This window comes from Bos indicus, chromosome 13 (assembly GCF_029378745.1).
Source record: "Bos indicus isolate NIAB-ARS_2022 breed Sahiwal x Tharparkar chromosome 13, NIAB-ARS_B.indTharparkar_mat_pri_1.0, whole genome shotgun sequence".
Taxonomy (NCBI): Eukaryota; Metazoa; Chordata; class Mammalia; order Artiodactyla; family Bovidae; genus Bos; species Bos indicus.
The window spans coordinates 32,509,933-32,533,509 of NC_091772.1; the positions used below are offsets into that span (position 1 = coordinate 32,509,933).

The following is a 23,577-nucleotide window of genomic DNA, read 5'->3' on the forward strand; positions in this document are numbered from 1 at the left end:
TTATCCATGGATTTTTTAAGTGATATCCCTCTTTCAATTCTGATATTAGTAATTTGTGTCTTCTGTCTTTGTTTCTTAGTTAGCCTGGAAGAGACTTGTCTAATTTATTGTTCTTTTCATAAAATCAACTTTTGTTTTTGTTGATTTTTCTCTATTGATTTCCTATTTTCAATTTTACTGATTTCTGCTCTAGTTTTTATTATTTCTTTTTTTTTCCTTATTTGGGATTTAATTTGCTAGTTTTCTTCTAGTTTCCTGAATTGGGAGCTTAGATTATTGCTTTTATATATTTTCCCCCAATATATGCATTTGATCCTGTCAATTACCCTCTATTTACTGTGTTCACTGAATACCACTAGTTTTGATACGTTGTATTTTCATTTTCATAGTTTGTCTCACATTCTTTCAAATCCCTCACCCTGAGAAGGTCAGAGTCACTGTCTCTCTTTCACTACAGTCATTTCTACTGAAGCACAGGCTCAAGTCGACATGAATGGGACATTGAACCAACTTTGGCGCTACTGAGACTCGGTGCTGGATAACTCTCTGTTGGGGGGTTCTCCTGTGTGTTGTAGGATGTTTAGCAGTGTCCCTGGTTTCTATCCACTAGATGTCAGTTGTCCCTCTGCCCCTAGTCATGACAGCCAAGAATGTCTCCAGACCTTGTCAAATGTCCCCTTGGGGGTTCTCTCCTCTGGTTGAGAACTACTGGATTCTTGTATCTGACAAGAGAAAGGTCGAACATACAACATATGCAAGGGCTTTAGATTTATGGCAACAGAAAATAGGCTGATGTATTTTTTCATGCCTCTGTGGGAGCATCCTGGACGTTCTATTTGGATGTGCTTGAAATGGATATTTCTTTGTTTTAACCAGCAAACTAGATAGAAGGAGGATTAAGATTATTGCAACCTGCTATCTCACATCCCAGTACAGAGCAGCAAAATAAAAGACAAAGGTGAATCCAAAACTGTTATCCTGGATGGATGGATAGCCTTAAATTATGTTACATATATTTATTTTTCCAGAATCCTTTTCCTTACAGGTTATTACAAAATATTAAGTAGAGTTCCATGTACTATTCAGTAGGTCCTTGTTGATTATATATTTTATATGTGTAGTATGTATATGTTGATCCCCAAATCCTAATTTATCCCCATGCTTCCTTTCCCCTTTAGTAATCATACATTTGTTTTCTACGTCTGAGTCTATTTCTGTTTTGTAAATAAGTTCATTTACACCATTTATTTTAGATTGTTTCTCTGGATTACTTCACTTCATGTGATAATTTCTAAGTCCATCCATGTTGCTGCAAATGGCATTCCTTTCTTTTAAAAAATTAAAATAATTGGCTCTGTGATAACTTCCCATCGATTCAGCAGTACTTTCTAGCAGCTTGTTTTTCCTCAAGGTCTCTCAGGATGCTCTAGAGGAAGGTCTTATGTAACATCTACTTTGATTTACATCCTTTTTTTAATCACACCTTTACTTATATCTTTCCTTCTCTCCTATTGACTCCTCAAAATCCCGCAAGAGGTAAAATGATTAATGCCTTTCAGTTATGAGGAAACACTGGCTCAGGAAGGATGATGACTTATCCAAAGGCACTTAGACGTGACGTCAGAACCAGGACAAGAAGCCAGATCATCTCATTATTGTACAGGATATACAAACACCTGCAAAGACCAGCTTTCTATCTGAAATTCACCTCTGTTATGGCCCAATACATTTCTAAGTAGCTAGAAAAAAAAATGCCAACACTAAAAAGTCCAATTAGTCACTGCATGTGATAAAAATATGTAGTAGAATACATAGGTATCACACGGCCTTTGTCATAAAAGATAGCATGTTACTGCTTCTGTTTATAAGGCAGACAGTATGCACTGGAAAAAAGCTGTAACAGACTAACTTTGTAAGTCTATAGAAACAGACAAACAATGAAAATTTCAAATTTTAAAACTTTAAAGAGATTCTCACCCTGACATGGAAGCTTTGATCATAATTTGATTGGCCTGTCTGCACTTCCCATGTCCACATGGTTTGGTAAGAAAGCCTAGTTAAGCTTGCTTTTGAGACAGTACTTGGCACTGTTTTGGATTATTATGGATGACATATGAACCGTAATATCTCTTGGGTACATACCAAAATACTAGCAAGTTCTACAGAAAGTCTTTCCAAAAGATACAAGCATAAAATGTTGAAGCTCAAACCACATCTGATTGCAGCATTTCACTTGCTCTGAATCTAGCCATATTTTTAATCATTTCAGTCAGCAAATTTGAAGGGAAATAAAAGTCCATAGGAATTCATTTTTGAGAGTACATATTGTGCTTTTTCTTTTTAAAAAACACCCAAGAAGAGTTTAAATGCCACCATTTTCCCTGGCTTTCAAAAAAGAAAAGTCCCCTTTTCCTCCAGGGCAGTTAAACTGTTATTGAACAGTTTTACAGATCTTGATTCATACCCTAAGACTAGAGGGGTGAAATGATGAATAGAATGTGTTAACATTGAAGTAAAAAGTAGAAAAAAAGAGAAATGATAGCAAAACAGCCTTGCCTTCTAGAGATAGTACTAGGAGAAATGTTCTTCAGACTTTTGCCAGATATTTGGAAATCCTGAAGCAGAAAGTAACTTCGTTTTTAACCTCCATGCTTGGCAAGTTCCCCGAGTCTAATCAGTGAATGTCAAGACACGACAGTCAAGTAGTTGTAATTTTCTGGAAAGTAATCTTTAAGATGCAACTCTTTAACATACCACTGTGAAGTTCTTTTTAAAAATTTCAAAAAGGCATAGGAAAAAAATTCCCTGATATGCACGAAGCCCACATATTGACTGGAACTGGTCTACAGATAATGGTCCCTACAAGTTCTCTTAATTAACTGAGATGTAGTTATGATGGTCAACTGCTAATTAGGATTTCTGAACATTTTAGCAAGTGATAGTAAATAAATGTTTTACACTTGATTCCATCCACATAATTGTATCCCTAGTCAAGTTGAAGCTTAAAAGTGAATGCTCATGGAGAATGTTAAAGCACATCAGGAAGGCAAGTGGATAAATACTAATATCATGTCCCATGCAGTAATTTTATATGAGGGAGGACTTGACATAAAGGATGGTTTATGGAACATCCTCTGAAACTAAGATGGTGTCTTTCCTTCTTCTACACCTAAGGTTCACACTCCTGGGCCATCCTAAGTTCACACTTCTTTGTCTATTTCCATCTTTATTTTGAAAAATGGCTTCTTATTGGTGTCATTAAAGATCTGTTACTGGATATTGCAACATTTGCCTTCAGTACGGTTTATAAATGTACATACCCCTGAATGGATGGCAAGTTATCACAGAGCAAATTGTTTTAATTAAAAAAGCAAGGAGTGCCATTTGCAGCAACACGGATGGACCTAGAGACTACCATAATAAGTGAAATCAGTCAGACAGAGAAAGACAAATAGCTTATGTTGCTATATGGATAAGCCTATATTGCTTATATGTGAAATCTAGAGAAAATGATACAAATGAATTTATTTACAAAACAGAAAGAGACTAGACTCACAGACATAGAAAACAAACTTACAGTTACCGAAGGGCAAAGGGTGTGGGGGAAGGATAAATTAGGAGGTTGGGATTAAGATATACACACAGAACCCTACTTAATATTTTGTAGTAAACTTTAAGGGAAAAGAACCTGAAAAGGAATGTGACACATATGTATATTACATAATTTAAGGCTATCCATCCATCCATCTGTCCATTCATCCATCCGTCCATTCAGGATAGCAGTTTGGATCCCACTTTGTCTTTTATTCCATGGCTCTGTGTTGGGGTGTGAGATAGCAGGATGCAATAATTTTACTCCTCCTTCCATATATTTTGCCAGTTTGAACACAGAAATATCCATCTCAAACACACTGAAACAGAACATCCAGGATGCTCCCATACAGGCATGAAAAAAAGACATCAATCTGTTTTCCATTGCTATAAATTTAAAGCCCTTGCATATTTTATATGTTTGACCTTTCTTTTGCTAGGTACGAATCCAGTAGTTCTCAACCAGAGGAAAGAACCCCCAAGGGGACATTTGACAAGGTCTGGAGACATTCTTGGCTGTCATGACTAGGGGCAGAGGGACAACTGACATATAGTGGATAGAAACCAGGGACACTGCTAAACATCCTACAACACACAGGAGAACCCCCACAACAGAGCGCTGAGTGTCTGTAGTGCCAGGGTTGAGTTCAGTGTCCAATCTCTGTTGACCTGAGGCTATGCTCCAATGGAAATGATTGTCATGAAAGAGAGACAGTGACTCTGACCTTCTCAGGGTGAGGAATCAAAAGAACGTGAGATGAACAGATTGAGGAATGACTCACAGATGTTGAGTGAATGTTTCCCTCTAAATGGCGTTACAGCATTTCACAAACATAAATCTGTTGCTATTTCTCTCTCTGAGAATAAAACCTAGCCTTAGGAAATGATGCCTTTATTGTTCCAAAGGTCAGGAAGATCTCAGTCATCATTTTGAAAAGAAACAAATATATGCTTTGTAATAGCCAGTGCATTTAGCAATTTCATAAACCCAATAGGACCATCAAAAAGAATTCCTTTCATCTATTATATATTTCACATTTAAATATTTTCCAAAAATAAAAATTGGAATTAGATTTGCTTTCAGTTGATAACTGTCATTTTAAGATTTCTGGCATTGCTAGGATCCTTGTCACTACATTCTAATGGTTCAATTTATCTGATGTTTTAGAATTTTGGTGAGAGTGGGTATTAAACATTTTGTAACCGTTTGGGGAATTGGAAAGGTTATTAAGTTCTGAATAACAGAGTCTCTCATGTTTTCCCACCAAACTTTTCCCAGCAGTGAATATATCTGGATCTTATTCTGGTTTTTTATTCTTTTTTTAGCTTCCTGAAATGACTCATGTTCAAACACAGCGACCCTGGTTGATGTTTCTCCTGCAAAACTTTGGACTGACCCTAGGTTGGCTTTCTCTCTTCCTCTTGGCTATATATGAACAAAATATTAAAATATAAGTTTATAGTCTCAAAATCCTTCAAAAATCAATTTTCTGGCCTCACTTCATTTCTTTTATTATATTCTATAATGATTTATAAATTAAATATTTTTATCATAGGTGAAATGTGTGTCTTTATTAACTTATTAATTTAATAATGTAATTTTGTTTCTGTAGTGTATAAATTGAATTTTCGTTTTAAGTTTCCAACACCATAATGGAACTCACACCTTTTTAGTAATTGGTAAGCTGTAAATTAATTCTAGTAAACTTTCAAAAAGAATTGTTTCCCTAGTAAAAGATGTTTGTTTGTAGTATTTGAAATGGACAGATGTCTGTTGGGATACAATGTGTTTCAACTTCTTTGATATAAATAATATATTTTTGTGTGTATGTGAAATTACAAACCATAAGCAAACTAAGTTCCAAAAAAATGTAATAAAGTCCAGTTTTAATGTGATGGTTTGTATTACCTTTTGTTACTGGATGTCAGATTCTATATCAACACTAAAAAAAAAAAATATATATATATATATATAGTTCACTTAAGAGCATGACCCACTGACTCAGAAATGCTCATAAATAAGCAAACTTGGGAAGTTTATTTTTTTATTCATTTATTTATTTGACTGCACCAGTTGCAATATGTAAGATCCAGCCTGACCAGGGATTGAACCCAGGCCCCTGCATTGGGAGTACAGTGTGTTAGCTACTGGACCACCAGGGAAGTCCCAAAGCCTGGGAAGTTTAAAGGCTATTGTGTCAACACTCTTCTCTGTAATCACCAAAGGAAATCTGGTCCAGGTAAAGAAAACTGGAAAAAACAGATGAAATTCAAAAATTTTTAACAGAACAAAACTTGAGTAAGGCTGGAGATTACTGTGTAAACTCTCATGGATTTAACAGAGTATATTTATGAGAATAATAGTACTGACATGCAAAACATGTTCTATTCTTTCTGAGGAAATATAGAACATTATTTCAGTAGGTACATCATGAAATATACAAGCAGCATTACTGATAGCCTAGCAAACTGAGCCACCAGGGAAGCCCTCTAGCAAAATTATTAAACTAGAAAATAACTCTGGCTTTAGTCATTTTTCTTAGAAAATAGATGCTTCACTTTTTTTTTAATGAGATATCTTGACAAGGGGGGAAAAGCCCATTTTACTGCCAAAATGAATCGTGTCACTCAGTCACATAACACCTTTCCTGCTGCTGCTGCTGCTGCTGCTGCTAAGTCGCTTCAGTCGTGTCCGACTCTGTGCGACCCCATACACGGCCTCCCACCAGGCTCCCCCGTCCCTGGGATTCTCCAGGCGAGAACACTGGAGTGGGTTGCCATTTCCTTCTCCAATGCATGAAAGTGAAAAGTGAAAATGAAGTCGCTCAGTCGTGTCCGACTCTTAGCGACGTCATGGACTGCAGCCCACCAGGCTCCTCCATCCATGGGATTGTCCAGGCAAGAGTACTGGGGTGGGGTGCCACCGCCTTCTCCGACACCTCTCCTACGTACACACAAACACAATCTTCAGACACCTTTCTTTGATTTCAAAATGGAGGGGGGCGGGGCAGGCAGTTCTTCAGTTGTCTTTAGAACTTCAATTAAGGCATCACGATATAGTGCAGTAATTCTCGAAAATTCAGCAGACGTTAGGACTAATGGAGGATTTGTTCCAATGTAGAGAGCTGAACTTCATCCCTAGAATTTCTGCTGCTGTAAGTCTGAGTGGGGCTTGACTTTGAACAGTCTGCAGGCAATACTAATACTGCGGGTCAAACGCCCCGCCCCCGCCCCAAGCTTCACGGGCTTTGTTGATATCAGGTGCACCTGGCGTTGTTGAAAAAGAGCAGGCGCAAGACTCTGTTGCCCATTTAAGATGATTAACACCCTGCGAACCTCACGCGAGACCTGAGTTCCTAGGTTGAAACCCCAAGCTCTTTCCCACTTGCTTGTGAGCAGACTATCCATCTCGGGAGTTACCGGATGAAGGATGTGCAGGTAGCCCTTTTATTCATCTTTGCCTTGAAAGGTAAGCGGACCCCACACGTAGAGCTTTGCCGTTCTTTTGTTAGAGAATGACGTGAAGCTGAACAAAACCCCTTTGTACAGGTCGACGTGATGTGGAGGTGACAGAAAGAAGCACCTGGCACCAACCGTATTTGGGTTTCTATGAGCACGTTCTGATTTTGGCATCAAGCCTTAACCTCAACCAATTTAATTAGAAAAGCTCTGACAGATGATTTTGTTCCAAGTTCAGGTTTAGAGTTGGTTTGGGGCTTGGCTAAATTAAGCATGTTGGTGTGAGCTACTCACCCTGTAACCTTCAAGTTAAGAGTGGGTTTAATTTCTTTTTAAATTTTATTGAAGTATTAATATCCACTGTAAAGCAAAATGATTCAGTTATATATACATACATATATATACACACACACACACACACACATATATATATATATACACACACACACACACACATACAATCTCTTTCATAAGCATTTCCACTATGGTTTATCTCAGGTTATTGAATATAGTTCCCTGTGCTATACAGTAGGACCTTGCTGGTTATCCATTTTAAATATAGCAGTGTGTACGCGTCCATCCCAGGCTCCCTAATTATCCCTTCCTTCCATCCTTCCCCGCTGGTAACCATAAGTTCGTTCTCTAAGTCTCTGTGTCTGTTTCTCTTTTGTAAATAAGTTCAGTTGTATAGTTTCTTTTTTGGATTCTGCATATAAGGGATGTCCTATGTTTCTCCTCTCTGACTTCACTCAGCGTGACACCCATGACACCCATCTCTAGGTCCATCCATACTGCTGCAAATGACTGGCTCTTTGTTAATCCCCACCAGCAACCCAATAGCCTAAGCTGGGCCTCCAGCCTCAAACAATCTTAAAATTGCTAGAAATTCTCTTTTCTTCCAAACTGAGTGGTAACGATAAAAATATTATGACAACTCCTTGCCTTCTAAATATGGACAGAGTCTAAATTTGGGATGGCTGACCATGGTCATCCCTTTCAGTCATCTAAGTTATGTGTTACTCACTGAGCTTTGGGGTAAATGGTGTTTTCCTTGAAACCAGATTTCTCAATAGTGTTAGAGTATTTCTGTTTACTAGGCCTAAATTTAGGATTCCACTGTATTTCTTCTCGGTGATTGATTTGTATTTTCGTCACTGAACTAGAAATGCTCCTGGAGGGAAAAGCCAAAGAGCAAGTTATACAGAATTCTTATTTGAATATCCATCACTCACTGACAGAGCCCTCTTTAGGGAAAGGAGAATTGGTGTCATGTCACCGTGAGGCTGAATTCAGGGCCTGGGAAGGTGCTTCCACTGCTGTGGGCTGACTGGGGTGTTACGGAAATATGCTCATAAGTTATAGTCACGGCCACCCCTCCCCCACCCCTTCCAGAACCCAGTCTTCCGTGGTGAGACTGCGCCTCTCTCTGTAAGATGCGTATCTCATGATACTGCACTTTGACAATTTGCTTTCCTCTTCAAAGCTGGAGCAAGGGACAGGTCAGATCATGATGATGCCGATCTGGAGGGTGGACTGGACCAATGAGGTTGGGACTCGTGTGATCATGAAGACTTCAGGCTCTAAACTGAAATGTTGGTTCAAATCCCAGAAATGCTACTTAATTACCTTAGAACTTCTTTGAGCAATTTTTCTTTCTGTAAAATAGGACTGAAAATAGACATTATCTCATTAAATTGTGGGGCCAATATGAGATGCTTACTGTTCATGAAGCACAGTGCCTGGAGAATACTGATGATGCAATAAATGTTGAATCATCATCACCCATATCTTTAGTCTCTTCTTTCATCACATATTCACAGTTTACTGCTCAGGGCTGCACCTTGGCTCATGAAAATGTCTTTTCTTGGTAGAGAAACCAAGAAAATGTCTTTTCTTGGAGATCACACCTTTTTATGTTTTTATAATCTTCTACTCAAGCCCCCAAACCAGCCCCACGAGTCACTCAAATCTGTCCTTCATGTTGTTTTCTGTTGACTCACTTCCAGAGCCTAAGAGATAGGGGCGCCCCTCTGGTTGACCCTAACCTTCTCAATGCCCAGGGAAGCCTCCTTAAATGTGTCATAATGCTTACACCCACTGTGAGCCCCTCTCTCTTATTCTTCATCTTATTTATGAATTCTTGATGCCCAGAGGCACTCACTTTATATTTTTTTAAACTCGCTATTTTATATTGGAGTATAGTTGATTGAGTATACTTCTCTGTGCTGTCCTTGTTGTTTATGCATCAAGGTTATGACCTACTGTGTTCCACTCTGATCACACGTCTAAGGATCTGGAGGTTGAATAATGGAAGCTGAGGCAGAAGAACCTGTCTGAGGTCACGCTTGTTGTCACAACTTGATTTTAAGTCAGAGCCCAAAAGAGTTCAACCCACTGCTCTGTTGCCAGTGTACCTGCTGAGGGAATGTGACCAGCTCTGCAAAGAGTCCAGGGTCCACCAGGCATCTCCCTCGGGAGTGCTGGCATGCTCACACAAGGCAGGCACCCTCTAGCTGTGGGCACACACGGCCACCCTGGACAGCGAGGTCACCACGGACAGCAGTGCCAACTCACCAAGCAGACGCTCATACCTGCACTAGCGACCCCTTGTGTGGGAGGAATGATCCCCGTCCACCGTAGTCAAGCTTTTTACCTTCATAGACACCTCTCAAAACCCAGTGGAAATCACAGAAAGTTGGAGAGGCCAAAGAGGCTTTCCCAAATCCAAAGTGACGTTGCCCTTTATGAAGGGCCTGTGAGTGATACCTGACCTGGGAGCTATACCTGCAAGTCAGACCTCCCACACCACAGTGTTCCAGGTCTCAGAGACAGATTTTGTCATGTGGCTGCTGCTGCTGCTAAGTTGCTTCAGTCGTGTCTGACTCTGTGCGACCCCATAGACGGCAGCCCACCAGGCTGCCCCGTCCCTCAGATTCTCCAGGGAAGAACACTGGAGTGGGTTGCCATTAACTTTTCTAATGCATGAAAGTGAAAAGTGAAAGTGAAGTCAATCAGTCATGTCCAACTCATAGCGACCCCATGGACTGCAGCCCACCAGGCTCCTCCGTCCATGGGATTTTCCAGGCAAGAGTACTGGAGTGGGTCACCATTCCCTGCCCGCTAACACTCAGCCCACTCTCCTCCATGCTGCTTCACCCACTTTACAAAGCTTCTTGTTTCTCAGAACCTTTCTTTCTCTGTAAGATAAATCCCTTCACCTCCTTACTCACATTGAACAATACAAAAAGATAATCCTCTTCCTCTGCCCACAGAGACAGGTGCTGCCAGCTGGGTCCCACCTGGTCTCACACTAATTCCTATGCCTACTTTTGACTTTACACAAAATTTGGGAAAGTATCTGGAATGTCTGGTTTACACATTCATTTTAATTCGTGGTCTCAGCATTTCCCTTAAATAACAATGCAGGATGCTCCTCGACTCAGCCCACAGCATCCTGTCTTGCTGGTGCTAGAACCAACCCCAGAGATTTAATTCAACTCTTTGATTTTATAATGCTGAAGTAGTTGCAAATATTTTTAGGATGCTTACTAGGTGCCAGACAATATTACAGATGCTCTATAAGACTCATTTAATTCTCTTAAGAACCCTAAAAGTAAAAGTGAAACACTCTTTTCTTACCCCTTTTAAAGATGAAGACACTGAGACCCAGAGGGTTCAGTTCACTTGCCCAATGTTATAGAGCTAAGGTAGGCTGGCTCCAGAATCTGTGACCTTAACCCCTGTATCACACAGCCCCTACAGAGAAGTAACGAAGGTTTATACAGTCTAAATGAGGGCCTGAGGTCTTATTTCAGTAAAGGAGTTGACCAAGGACTCAGACTGAAATCTCTGACTTCTGGTCCAGTAGTCTTAACAATCCTTCCAGTCCTCTCTGGTCCGCCCTCTGGTCAGCCCTTCTCCTCTCTAAGGTCTCAGTCATTTAAGGAGAGTTTGCCTATTCTTGTTCATGTTAATTTCTCCCCTTGATGATCTATGGCTCATGGCCCATGCAGCAAGTTTTTTTTTTTTTTAATGTAAGTTACAATTTTCATACAACTTATTTAAAAAATGATTTTTTTAAAGCATCACTTTATTTGTTTTTGGCTGAGCCGGGTCCTTGTTGCAATGCGTGGACTTCTTATTATGGTGGCTTCCCTTGTGGCTCACGGGCTCTAGGCATGAGGGCTTAGTTGTTATGGTGCCTGGGCTTAGTTGCTACTCGGCATTGAGAATCTTAGTTGACCAGGCATGGAAACTGTGTCCCCTGTGTTGGGTACGCAGCTTCTTAACTACTGGACTATCAGGGAAGTTCAAACAAATGAATTTAAGTTCTAAAATTCCAAAAGGTTTCTCAGTTCAGTTCAGTTGCTCAGTCATATCCAACTCTTTGCAGTATGACAGGCTTCCCTGTCCATCACCAACTCCCAGAGCTTGCTCAAACTCATGTCCATTGAGTTGGTGATGCCATTGAACCATCTCATCCTCTGTCTTCCCCTTCTCCTCCTGCCTTCAGTCTTTCCCAGTATCAGGATCTTTTCCAATGAGGCGGTTCTTCGCATCAGGTGGCCAAAGTATTGGAGTTTCAGCTTCAGCATCAGTCCTTCCAATGAATATTCAGGACTGATTTCCTTTAGGATGGATTGGTTGGATCTCCTTGCAGTCCAAGGGATGCTCAAGAGTCTTCTCCAACACCACAGTTCAAAAGCATCAATTCTTTGGCGCTCAGCTTTCTTTATAGTCCAACTCTCCACATCCATACATGACTACTGGAAAAGCCATAGCTTTGACTATACGGACTTTTGTCGGCAAAGTAATGTCTCTGCTTTTTATTGTGCTGTCTAGGTTGCTCATAACTTTTCTTCCAAGGAACCAGCGTCTTTTAATTTCATGGCTGCAGTCACCATCTGCAGTGATTTTAGAGCCCCCCAAAATAAAGTCTGACACTGTTTCCATTGTTTCCCCATCTATTTGCCATGAAGTTACGGGACTGGATGTCATGATCTTAGTTTTTGAATGTTGAGTTTTAAGCCAACTTTTTAACTCTCCTCTTTCACTTTCATCAAGAGGCTCTTAAGTTTTGCACTTTCTGCCATAAGGGTGGTGTCATCTGTGTATCTGAGGTTATTGATATTTCTGCCAGCAATCGTGATTCTAGCTTGTGCTTCAGAAAGGTTTGTAGGCTTCTTTAATTAAAGGATTTTAAAAATTAAAATATAATAGACATATTACATTATTAACTTCAGGTGCACAGCATAGTCATTCAGTATTTGTGTATATTGCTAAATAGTCCACCACCACAAGTCTAGTTAGCATCCTTCACCATAGATAGTTTCTCATGATAAGAACTTTTAAGATTTATTCTCTTAGCAAGTTTCAAAAATACAACATAATATATTAACTGTAGTCACTATGCTGAATTATATCCCATGAAACTTATTTATTTTATAACTAAAAGTTTGACACCCTTCCCCTATTTTGCCTACCCTTTATCCCCTGCCTCTAGCAACCAATGTGTTCTCCATATTTGTGAGTTTGTTTTGTTTTTAGATTTCACATATAAGTGAGATCATATGGTATTTATATTTCTCTGTCTGACCTGTTTCATTTAGTATAATGCCCACAAGGTCCATCCATGTTATTGCAAATGGCAATGTTTCATTCTTTTTTATGGCTCAATATATTTCTTTGTACATGTATTTACATATATATCACAATTTCTTTATCCATTCATCCATCAAGGAGCATTTAGGTTGCCTCCATATCTTTTTTAAAAATTAATTTTGTTAGCTAAAGTGCAATTGCTTTACAATGTTGTGTTAGTTTCTGCTGTACAACAATGTGAATCAGCTACAAGTGTACATATATCCCCTCATTGAGCGTCCATATCTTGGTTATTGTAAATGGTGCTCCAGTGAACACGGGTGTATAGGTATCTTAAGTTAGTGTTTGTGTTGCCTTCAGATAAATACCAAAAGTGGAATTTCTGGATCATATGGTACTTATATATTTTTGATTATTTGAAGAATCTCCATACTGTTTTCCATAGTAACTGTACCAATTTACTTTCCACTGAACAGTACATAAGGATTCCCTTTCTCTATATTCTTACCAATGCTTGTCATTTAAAAAAAAAAAAAAACAACTAATAGACATTCTAACACATGTAAGGTGATATCTTGTTATGGTTTTGATTTGCATTTCCTTGATAAATAGTGATGCTGAGCACCTTTTCTTGTACCTATTAACCATCTGTATATCTGGAGAGGGTTATGCTGCTGCTGCTGCTGCTGCTGCTGCTGCTGCTGCTGCTGCTAAGTCGCTTCAGTTGTGTCCGACTCTGTGCGACCCCATAGACAGCCTCCCACCAGGCTCCTCCGTCTCTGGGATTCTCCAGGCAAGAATACTGGAGTGGGTTGCCATTTCCTTCTCCAATGAATGAAAGTGAAAAGTGAAAGTGAAGTCGCTCAGTCATGTCTAACTCTTAGCGACCTCATTGACTGCAGCCCACCAGGTTCCTCCGTCCATGGGATTCTCCAGGCAAGAGTACTGGAGTGGGTTGCCATTTCCTTCTCCAGGAGAGGATTATAGTCAGCCCTTAAATGCTTGTTTAGTTAGAAGCCTGCCTGTCAGTCTATGGCATGAATATACACTGTTGTTGTTTGCTCATTAACTCGTGTCCAACTCTTTGCGACCCCATGGACTGTATAGCCTGCCAGGCTCTTCCATCCATGGGATTCTTCAGACAAGAATACTGGAGTGGGTTGCCATCTCCTTCTCTGGGGGATCTTCCTGACCCAGGGATCAAACCTGTGTCTCCTGAATTGGAAGGTGGATTCTTTATCACTGATCACCAGGGAAGCCCGAATGTATACGAATAAGATTCTTACACGGAGATACTGAGGGCCTCAGGTGTTACCTCTTGTGGTGTCCTGGGGTGGGAGCTAGTTAAGAACTCTTCCATTTGTTACAGTCAGGGAGCCCCACTGGTCACCAGAGCCAGGAGATCTAGAAGGACCCCCCTGGGTGTCAGCAGCAAGAACTGGGACACCAGACAGTGTAGAAGCTCCTTCATGGGAGACACCATCAAGCTGGAGGCAGGCAGAGAGAGTGCAAAACTTGCACCCACCCTGCATTCCTGGAAAGCACTTTTGCAGACCCCTACAAGTGTGCCAAACCCGAGGTCTACCCCCAGGACAAAGCTCCAAGACTTGTAAAAAAGCCTCCTTCACAGAAAGACTAGGGATGTGTTTCAGCCAGCTATGTGCACTGTGCCTTGGGGCAGGGGCAGGCCAAGAAATATCTTTCTATCTGTCCCAGGCCCATAATTTCAAATCCTGCTGATCATTAGAGCCAGGCAATCAAGGGGCCTCTCCTGGGCAGCGGCCACAAAAACAGCACCAAGCATGTGTCCCAGCTCCCTCTTGGAGCAGGGCAGAGGGACTGTGCAGAGTGAGAATCCATCCTCCAGCGTCTCAGAGAACTGAGGTCTGGCCTTTGAATACTGCTGATGAGAAGCCTGCCCCTTGGGCTGCAGCTCTGAACTGAATAGACCTGTCTCACAGAGAGACTGACCATCTTGTCTACCGCCTTTCTGCTGTGCCCCAGGAGGGTTAGGTGGTTAAGAATTCTGCCTCCATTGATTACAGTCCTGCGGGACCCACAAGTGTAGGTGTCACTGGCCATCAGAGCCAGGAGATTTAGACAGGCTCCCGAGCAGCAGTTGCACAAGTCAGGGTGCCAGATGAGAGAGAAGCTCCTTTGGGGGAGACACTGTTACTGAGTCCAGGCTTGCTCTCCTCACCACATGACAGGCCAATGAATCAGACGAGATGTTGAGGCAAGGAATACAACTTTATTTGGAAAGCCGACAGACCGAGAAGATGGCAGATTAGTGTCTCCAAAAGAAACATCAGGGCCTGGTTGTCAGTTTCTTTTATAGAACAGAGAGAGAGAGGAGGTAAGGAAGTAAAGTGAAAAGGCCATTTATCTTGCAAAATAGGAGGGGATGTGTTCATTTCTTCTTAAATCCTTCATTTATAAACTTTTCCTTTATAAATGTCTATCTTATTTCTGTTTTTCCAATGAGCATGTATTATTTGTATTATAGAAGACATACTAAGTAAATTTCTAGACTTCTATTTTATTAATTTTTGGCTGTGCTGAGTCTTTGTTGCTGCAAGGGCTTTTCTCTTAGTTGTGGCGTGCAGGGGCTATTCTTCCATTGAAATGTGCAGGCTTTTCATTGCAGTGGCTTCTCTTGGAACAGAGCACAGGCTCCAGGGATGCAGACTTCAGTAGTTGCAGCTCTGGGGCTCTAGAGCACAGTCGAGGTAGTCATGTCGCAAGGGCTTAGCTGCTCCCAACATTGGGATCCTCCCAGATCAGGGATCAAACCTGTGTCTCCTGCATTGGCAGGTGGACTCTTTACCTCTGAGCCACCAGAGAAGCCCCAATTTCTTCTTTTCTGCAGCTATTCACACGTGGGTAGATTGTCTCCCTGTAAGCTGAACAAAGCCGCTTTAGTTTAGCATTCAAGCAAAGCGGCAGGATTCCCTGGGGCAGGCCATTATATATGATTATAGTAACAAAAGCAACAAAAAGCAAGGGGTAAAATCAAAGAAACAAATCTAACAGAGAGTCAGAATTGGCTCTTCCCTGTCACAACACCAGCCGCCTGAAGTGAGGAGAAAACAGAGCCCAGACATGGCAGTCACTGGCCTCTGTCTTTGGAAAGTATTGGGTTGCCCCAGAAGTTCTTTCGGGTATTTTTGTAACCCTAACAGCTTATGGAAAATTCCAAATTAACTTTTGGGTCAACCCAATATTGTAGCTGACTCTGCGTGTGTTGGATGCTCTCCCCGTTGGGATGATGCTTTAAGATAAGCAAATAAGCCTCTTTTGCAGAAAGTTTGGGCACCTTTCAGGTGACTGCCTCTGCCTGGTCCCTGAAGCTTGTGAGAATTCCAGCACATGAGCCCCTGAAGTGTTGTTTCTCTTCCATTGGAGAACTGCTCTTGATGAAAGGAGGCCAAAGAGACAGATAATTACATACAATGTGTAATCCTTGATTGGCTCTTAGATGATTAAAAATACAATGAAAGACACTATTGAAATAACTGGGGACATTTGAATAAAGACTCCTACTAGATAATAATATTAAATATAATATCAGATCATAGAATTGTATCCGTTTAAAATTTCCCAAGTGTTATAACTCTATTATAGCTGGATTAGAGAATGCTCTCGCTTTTAGGTGACACATGCTAATGCCTTTAGGAATAAAATATCACAATGTCTATAACTCTCTCTCAGATGGTTTGACATGGTCTTATCCATTAATATGCTAATGTGTATCTCCAAAATATAAGAGCTCATTAAAAATGGAAGAGTCATTTCTCAGTTTGCAGTCATTTTACAGGTCTCGTGTAATAATCCCTGTTAGCTTTCTAAGCTAGATGTTTTGGGAGCTCATCTCTCAGAGGCAGGTCTTAAGAGCTGGGTGCCTGATGTGGGGTTCAAACCCTTTCCCCCTCTCAGGGGAGGAAGGAGGAACTCGGGGTTTTGAGTTCCCTCCTGATTGTGGGTCACCACCATGTGGGTGGTGGGGTTCATGTTGAGATTGTGTCTCAGTCCCTCCTACCCGCTTCCAAGTAGGTTTTTTTCTCATTCAGTCAGTTTTGGATTTTTGGGGATTTTTTGTCCAGAGGAAGTGATTCCTTACATAGCTGTAGATTTCAGTGTATCTGTGGGAGGAACTGAGTTCAAGACCTTCCGACAACACCACCGTGAATCTATTTATTCATCATGAGCTTTTGACCAACCCAGGAAGCAATCGTGAAATGTTAAATATGCAAGGTCACCTAATGTGATTATTTGGGGTAAGAAATGGGTTTCTCATTTGGAGTTGTAAATGCACCACCCTTAAAAAAAGTACTTAGAGAACTACCTGGTTATCAAGCTAAACTGTGTCAACTGAAAAAATATGTGCAGTCTAAAATGTTTCGTTTGGTAGAAGTTTTTAGGATTTTACACCTGGAGGAAGCATCTGAAGTGACCCTGAGGGAACTGCTCTGAGGAGGCAGGTGCTCTGAGAGGGCTGGGTGGTGACAGACTGGGGGCAGGTTATATAGAAGTTTTGCAGCTAAGGACAGGTAATCTGAACACCAAAAGATGCTTGTTAATTAAAGAAAACTAGATATCTCAAGTTAAGGATTTTCTACATATGGGAGGATGCAAGAGTCTGGGCTCACTGGAATCATTCCCTTGAAAGGCACCTCAGCTGTCTGGGACCAGTATCCTGTGTTTTCACATTCTGAGTTCCATCAGCACTTACCAGCTTACACTGTAGGGATGCAATCTCTGATGACTGTGACATCCTTGTTTACTGATATGGCAGGAAATATTCCATTTCTCACCTGAGACTAAGTCACCCAGCTCAGCTCTCAACACTAAAAGAATAGATGGAAATGGATGTCTGAAATTCCCTAATATTTTTTTTTTCTGCTCAAGAGAGATAGTATTCTGTGACTGTACTACCTGTGATGAACCCAGGTAATAAGCTCAATATTGGGACCAACATTTGGAGAGGGAATTCATGAAAATTTTGCTGTTTTTTTTAAAAAAGAAGTGAGGGCAGAGACATATCCAGAAATGATGATTTAGTCATCATGGTCCGTAGTGGCGGCTGTGAGGAGACACCCCATGCCCAAGGTAAGGAGCAGCAGCTGTGCTTTGCTGGAGCAGCTGTGAAGAGATATCCCATGTCCAAACAGAAACCCCAGTAAGACGGTAGGCACTGAGAGTGGGCATCAGAGGGCAGACAGACAGAAACACAATCACAGACAACTAGCCAATCTGATCACACGGACCACAGCCTTGTCTAACTCAGTGAAACTAAGCCATGCCGTGTAAGGCTGCCCAGGACGGATGGATCATGGTGGAGAGTTCTGACAAAACATGGTCCACTGGAGAAGGGAATGGCAAACCACTTCAGTATTCTTGCCTTGAGAACCCCATGAACAGTATGAAAAGGCAAAAAGATAGGACACTGAAAGATGAACTCTCCAGGTCAGTAGGTGCCCAATATGCTACTGGAGATCAGTGGAGAAATAACTCCAGAAAGAATGAAGAGACAGAGGCAAAGAAAAAACAACACTCATTTGTGGACTGGTGATAGAAGCAAGGTCCGATGTGTAAAGAGCAATATTGCATAGGAACCTGGAATGTTACATCCATGAATCAAGGCAAATTGGAAGTGGTCAAACAGAAAATGGCAAGAGTGAACATCGGCATTCTAGGAATCAGTGAACTAAAATGGACTAGAGTGGGTGAAGTTAACTCAGATGACCATTATATCTACTACTGTGGACAAGAATCCCTTAGAAGAAATGGAGTAGCCATCATAGTCAACAGAGTCCAAAATGCAGTACTTGGATGCAGTCTCAAAAATGACAGAATGATCTCTGTTCACTTTCAAGGCAAACCATTCAATATCATGGTAATCCTAGTCTATGCCCTGACCTGTAATGCTGAAGACGCTGAAGTTGAGCTATGAAGATCTACAAGACCTTTTAGAACTAACACCCAAAAAAGATGTCCTTTTCATTATAGGGGACTGGAATGCAAAAGTAGGAAGTCAAGAAATACCTGGAGTAACAGACAAATTTGGCCTTGGAGTACAGAATGAAGCAGGGCAAAGGCTCATAGCATTTTGCCAAGAAAATGCACTGGTCATAACAAACACCCTCTTCCAACAACACAAGAGAAGACTCTATACATGGACATCACCAGATGGCTGACACTGAAATCAGATTGATTATATTCTTTGCAGCCAAAGATGGAAAAGCTCTATATAGTCAGCAAGGACAAGACCAGGAGCTGACTGTGGCTCAGATCATGAACTCCTTATTGCCAAATTCAGATTTAAATTGAAGAAAGTAGGGAAAACCACTAAACCATTCAGGTATGACCTAAATCAATTCCGTTAACGATTATACAGTAGAAGTGAGAAATAGATTTAAGGGACTAGATCTGATAGAGTGCCTGATGAACTATAGATGGAGGTTTGTGACATTGTACAGGAGACAAGGATTAAGACCATCCCCAAGAAAAATAAGAAAGCCTTCCTCAGTGATCAATGCAAAGAAATAGAGGAAAACAACAGAATGAGAAAGACTAGAGATCTCTTCAAGAAAATCAGAGATACCAAGGGAACATTTCATGCAAAGATGGGCTCAGTAAAGGACAGAAATGGTATGGACCTAACAGAAGCAGAAGATATTAAGAGGTGGCAAGAATACACAGAAGAACTGTACAAAAAAGATCTTCACAACCCAGATAATCACAATGGTGTGATCACTGACCTAGAGCCAGACATCCTGGAATGTGAAGTCAAGTGGGCCTTAGGAAGCATCACTACAAACAAAGCTAGTGGAGGTGATGGAATTCTAGTTGAGCTATTTCAAATCCTGAAAGATGATGCTGTGAAAGTGCTGCACTCAATATGCCAGCAAACTTGGAAAACTCAGCAGTGGCCACAGGACTGGAAAAGGTCAGTTTTCATTCCAATCCCAAAGAAAGGCAATGCCAAAGAACACTCAAACTACCACACAATTGCATTCATCTCACACTCTAGCAAAGTAATACTCAAAATTCTCCAAGCCAGGCTTCAGCAATACGTGAACGGTGAACTTCCAGATGTTCAAGCTGGTTTTAGAAAAGGCAGAGGAACCAGAGATCAAATTGCCAACATCCAATGGATCATCAAAAATGCAAGAGAGTTCCAGAAAAACATCTATTTCTGCTTTATTGACTATGCCAAAGCCTTTGACTGTGTGGATCACAATAAACTGTGGGAAATTCTTCAAGAGATGGGAATACTAGACCACCTGATCTGCCTCTTGAGAAATCTGTATGCAGGTCAGGAAGCAACAGTTAGAACTGGACATAGAACAACAAAGTGAAGTGAAGTCGTTCAGTCATATCCGACTCTTTGTGACTCCATGGACTGTGGCCTACCAAGCTCCTCTGTCCATGGGATTTTCCAGGCAAGAATACTGGAGTGGGTTGCCATTTCCTTCTCCAGGAGATCTTCCCAACCCAGGGATCAAACCCAAGTCTCCCGTACTGTAGGCAGATGCTTTACTGTCTGAACCATCAGGGAATTCTCTGCTTCACGGAACAACAGACTGGTTCCAAATAGGAAAAGGAGTACATCAAGGCTGTATATTGTCACTTTACTTATTTAACTTCTATGCAGAGTACATCATGAGAAACGCTGGGCTAGAAGAAGCACAAGCTGGAATCAAGATTGCTGGGAGAAATATCAATAACCTCAGATATGCAGATGACACCACCCTTATGGCAGAAAGTGAAGAAAAATTAAAGAGTCTCTTGATGAAAGAGGAGAGTGAAAAAGTTGGCTTAAAGCTCAACATTCAGAAAACTAAGATCATGGCATCTGGTCCCATCACTTCGTGGCAAATAGATGGGGAAACAGTGGCTGACTTTGTTTTTCTGGGCTCCAAAATCACTGCAGATGGTGACTGCAGCCATGAAATTAAAAGCTGCTTACTCCTTGGAAGGAAAGATATGACCAACCTAGATAGCATATTCAAAAGCAGAGACATTACTTTGCCAACAGGGGTCCATCTAGTTAAGGCTATGGTTTTTGTAGTAGTCATGTATGGATGTGAGAGTTGGACTATAAAGAAAGCTGAGTGCCAAAGAATTGATGCTTTTTAACTGTGGTATTGGAGAAGACTCTTGAGAGTCCCTTGGACTCTCATCCAACCAGTCCATCTTAAAGCAGATCAGTCCTGAGTGTTCACTGGAAGGACTGATGTTGAAGCTGAAGCTCCAATACTTTGGCCACCTGATGCCAAGAACTGACTCATTTTAAAAGACCCTGATGCTGGGAAAGATTGAAGGCAGGAGGAGAATGGGATGACAGAGAATGAGATGGTTGGATGGCATCACTGACTCAATGGACATGAGTTTGAGTAAATTCTGGGAGTCACTGATGGACAGGGTGGCCTGGCATGCTGCAGTCTATGGGGTTGCAGAGTCGGACATGACTGAGCGACTGAACTGAACAGTTGTTATTTATTGAACTTTATTATACAAAGTACTTGCTTATTGCTTTACTTGTATTTCTCTTAAGTCCCATATCAAACCAATTCAGACTTGAGAAACTTGATTCAGAAAGTTTAAGTAACTTAGCCAAGACCACAAAGCTAGTGAATGACAGAACCATTGTGATTCTCTGGTCTGGGATTTTTCTTATTGTATATACTGCCTCAGATGAGAGTTAAAGGAATAGGAAAGACATTATTGGAAGAGGGAATTCTGAAATACAATGCAGGAATCACTGTTTTCACATATCTACTTCCAACAGTGGAATAAGCTGACTTGGGTGGTTTGATAGTAGTTGAGGAAGACTACCATAAAGGGATATGGAACTCTTAGATGACCTCTAAGTCTTCCACCAAGTCTGGGATCTGATGCCTATGCAGAGGCATTTTATTGGAAAGAATAAAGAAAGATAGCAGACTTTTGTTGCAAAGATTCAACCATACTGTGTACAACTCAGGAAAAGCATGCATTTTCCCATCTAATTTTGGATCTATTTGGGGTTTGCCAACTATATCTGGGTGTTCTTTCTGCAAATATCCAGGTCATCATGGTTCTCAGTGAGACTTTTTAATGAAGTCTTCCTTGTGTCTCTTGTCTCCTAGACTTTAGTTCTTTTAGGGTAAAATGCTAGCTCTTACTTGGTTTTGCATTCCTTTAGCTTAGCCCACTCTGGAGAAGGCAATGGCACCCCACTCCAGTACTCTTGCCTGGAAAATCCCATGGATGGAGGAGCCTGGTAGGCTGCAGTCCATGGGGTCTCTACGAGTCGAACACAACTGAGTGACTTCACTTTCACTTTTCACTTTCATGCATTGGAGAAGGAAATGGCAACCCACTCCAGTGTTCTTGCCTGGAGAATTCCAGGGACGGGGGAGCCTGGTGGGCTGCCGTATATGGGGTTGCACAGAGTCGGACATGACTGAAGCGACAGCAGCAGCAGCAGCTTAGCCCACTACCCAGAAGGTGCTAAATAAAAATTTGTCAAAATGAACTGTATAGAAACCAAATCCAGTCACATCATAACTCTATTCAAAGTATTTGGTTTCTCCCTATTGCCTCCAGAAAAATGTCCAAGTTACTCCTCATGGAGTAGAGGCTGTCTGTGATTTGTCTTCTTTCTGTTTCTTTGTCTTTTCATCCCCTCCGTGTTTGTGCTTTAGGCCGCAACCAAGTCAGGCTGCTTGCATATTTGTTCTCGTACTCTCGCTCCTCACCTCCATGAGTTTGCAAGGATGTTTTCCGTTTGGCTTGCCTCGGGCATGAGTTCTTCTACAAGTTCTTCCCTCATTCTCCTCAGATCAGATCAGATCAGATCAGTTGCTCAGTCGTGTCCGACTCTTTGATTCTCCTAGGTCTCCCCAAAACCAGGGGATTGTGTCACCATCTTTCATCCTCCCATCCAACCTCTATCATGGCACCTAGAGTTCTGTGGTTTATCTCTGTAGAAATAGCCCTATTTCCCAGCAGAGAGCTATCTCTGCATTTTCTCATGCATATGGATATTTCCAGAAGCTTGAGCTTTACCTGATCTACAAAAGATACTCAGTTACTCTTTGATGAGTGACTGAATCAATCAAAAAAGTATAAATCTCCCTCCATATCTGAAACCTGTTGAATAAAATACAAGAGACCAATCTAATGAAATGCTAGCCTCCCATTTTGGATGGGATAACAAATAAGACACTTGAAGTATTTACCCATAGGTGTACAAAAGGATGAGTCTGTTTTGTTTGTGTGTGTGTGACTTATTACAAACATCTTTTTGTTAATATGCCAACAGTGTTACAAGGTGGATAAAAGTTATTAATCTTGTGCTCCTGACTGAATGCTGTTTGCATCCTCCCCAAATCTGAAATTGGGTCATGAGAGTGGAGCCCTTGTGAATGGGGTTAGTGCCCCTATAAAAGAAACCTGAGAGCTCCCTTCCCCTCCCACCTTGAGAGGACACAGCTCTAAAGTGGTCACTCCAGGAAGTGGTCCTTCACCAGACACCAAATCTGCCAGCATCTTGGGTTTGGATTTTCCAACCTCCAGAACTGGGAGGAATAAATTTCTGTTGCTTAGAAGCCACCCAGTTTCTAGTATGTTGCTTCAACAGTGCAAACAGACTAACACCTTGTTTTTCAGGGAAGGCTGTGATAATGAGTCAGTGACCAATTCTTTAGTCAAATACAAAGGCTACTGTTAGGTCCAGAACTCAACTGTTGATTTGCCACTGTTCAGGAATTTTCTTTATGGATAACCTGGAAAAAAAAAATAGATAAAAAGCAGGACAGGATTTCTGTTCAGTTATCTTATTGTATATTAGAAATGAGGTTGAGGGGAGCATTCCATATCTACATCATATGACATAAGGAGAATAACTATGCCCCGTACTACTACTGACCCTAGGAC

General features: G+C 41.2%; 1 protein-coding gene and 1 long non-coding RNA gene across 8 annotated transcripts in view; both read left to right on the forward strand.

Moving 5' to 3' along the window:
- SLC39A12 (solute carrier family 39 member 12) overlaps positions 1-5,487 on the forward strand; it is an 84,333-nt gene extending 78,846 nt beyond the window's left edge. For 6 of the 7 annotated variants that reach the window (XM_070800892.1, XM_070800893.1, XM_070800896.1 and 3 more), the window contains one exon: positions 4,918-5,487. In XM_070800892.1, the coding sequence (XP_070656993.1) occupies positions 4,918-5,046 (129 nt within the window). In that variant the 3' untranslated portion in view covers positions 5,047-5,487. Of the gene's footprint in view, positions 1-4,031; positions 4,090-4,917 lie in introns of all 7 variants that reach the window. The other variant, XM_070800895.1, reaches the window with a different exon arrangement.
- Positions 5,488-6,915: 1,428 nt separating this feature from the next.
- Positions 6,916-23,577, forward strand: part of LOC139186383 (uncharacterized) — a 39,574-nt gene continuing 22,912 nt past the window's right edge. Inside the window, exon 1 of the long non-coding RNA XR_011569925.1 lies at positions 6,916-7,060. This is a non-coding gene — a long non-coding RNA (uncharacterized lncRNA). The remainder of the gene's footprint in view (positions 7,061-23,577) is intronic.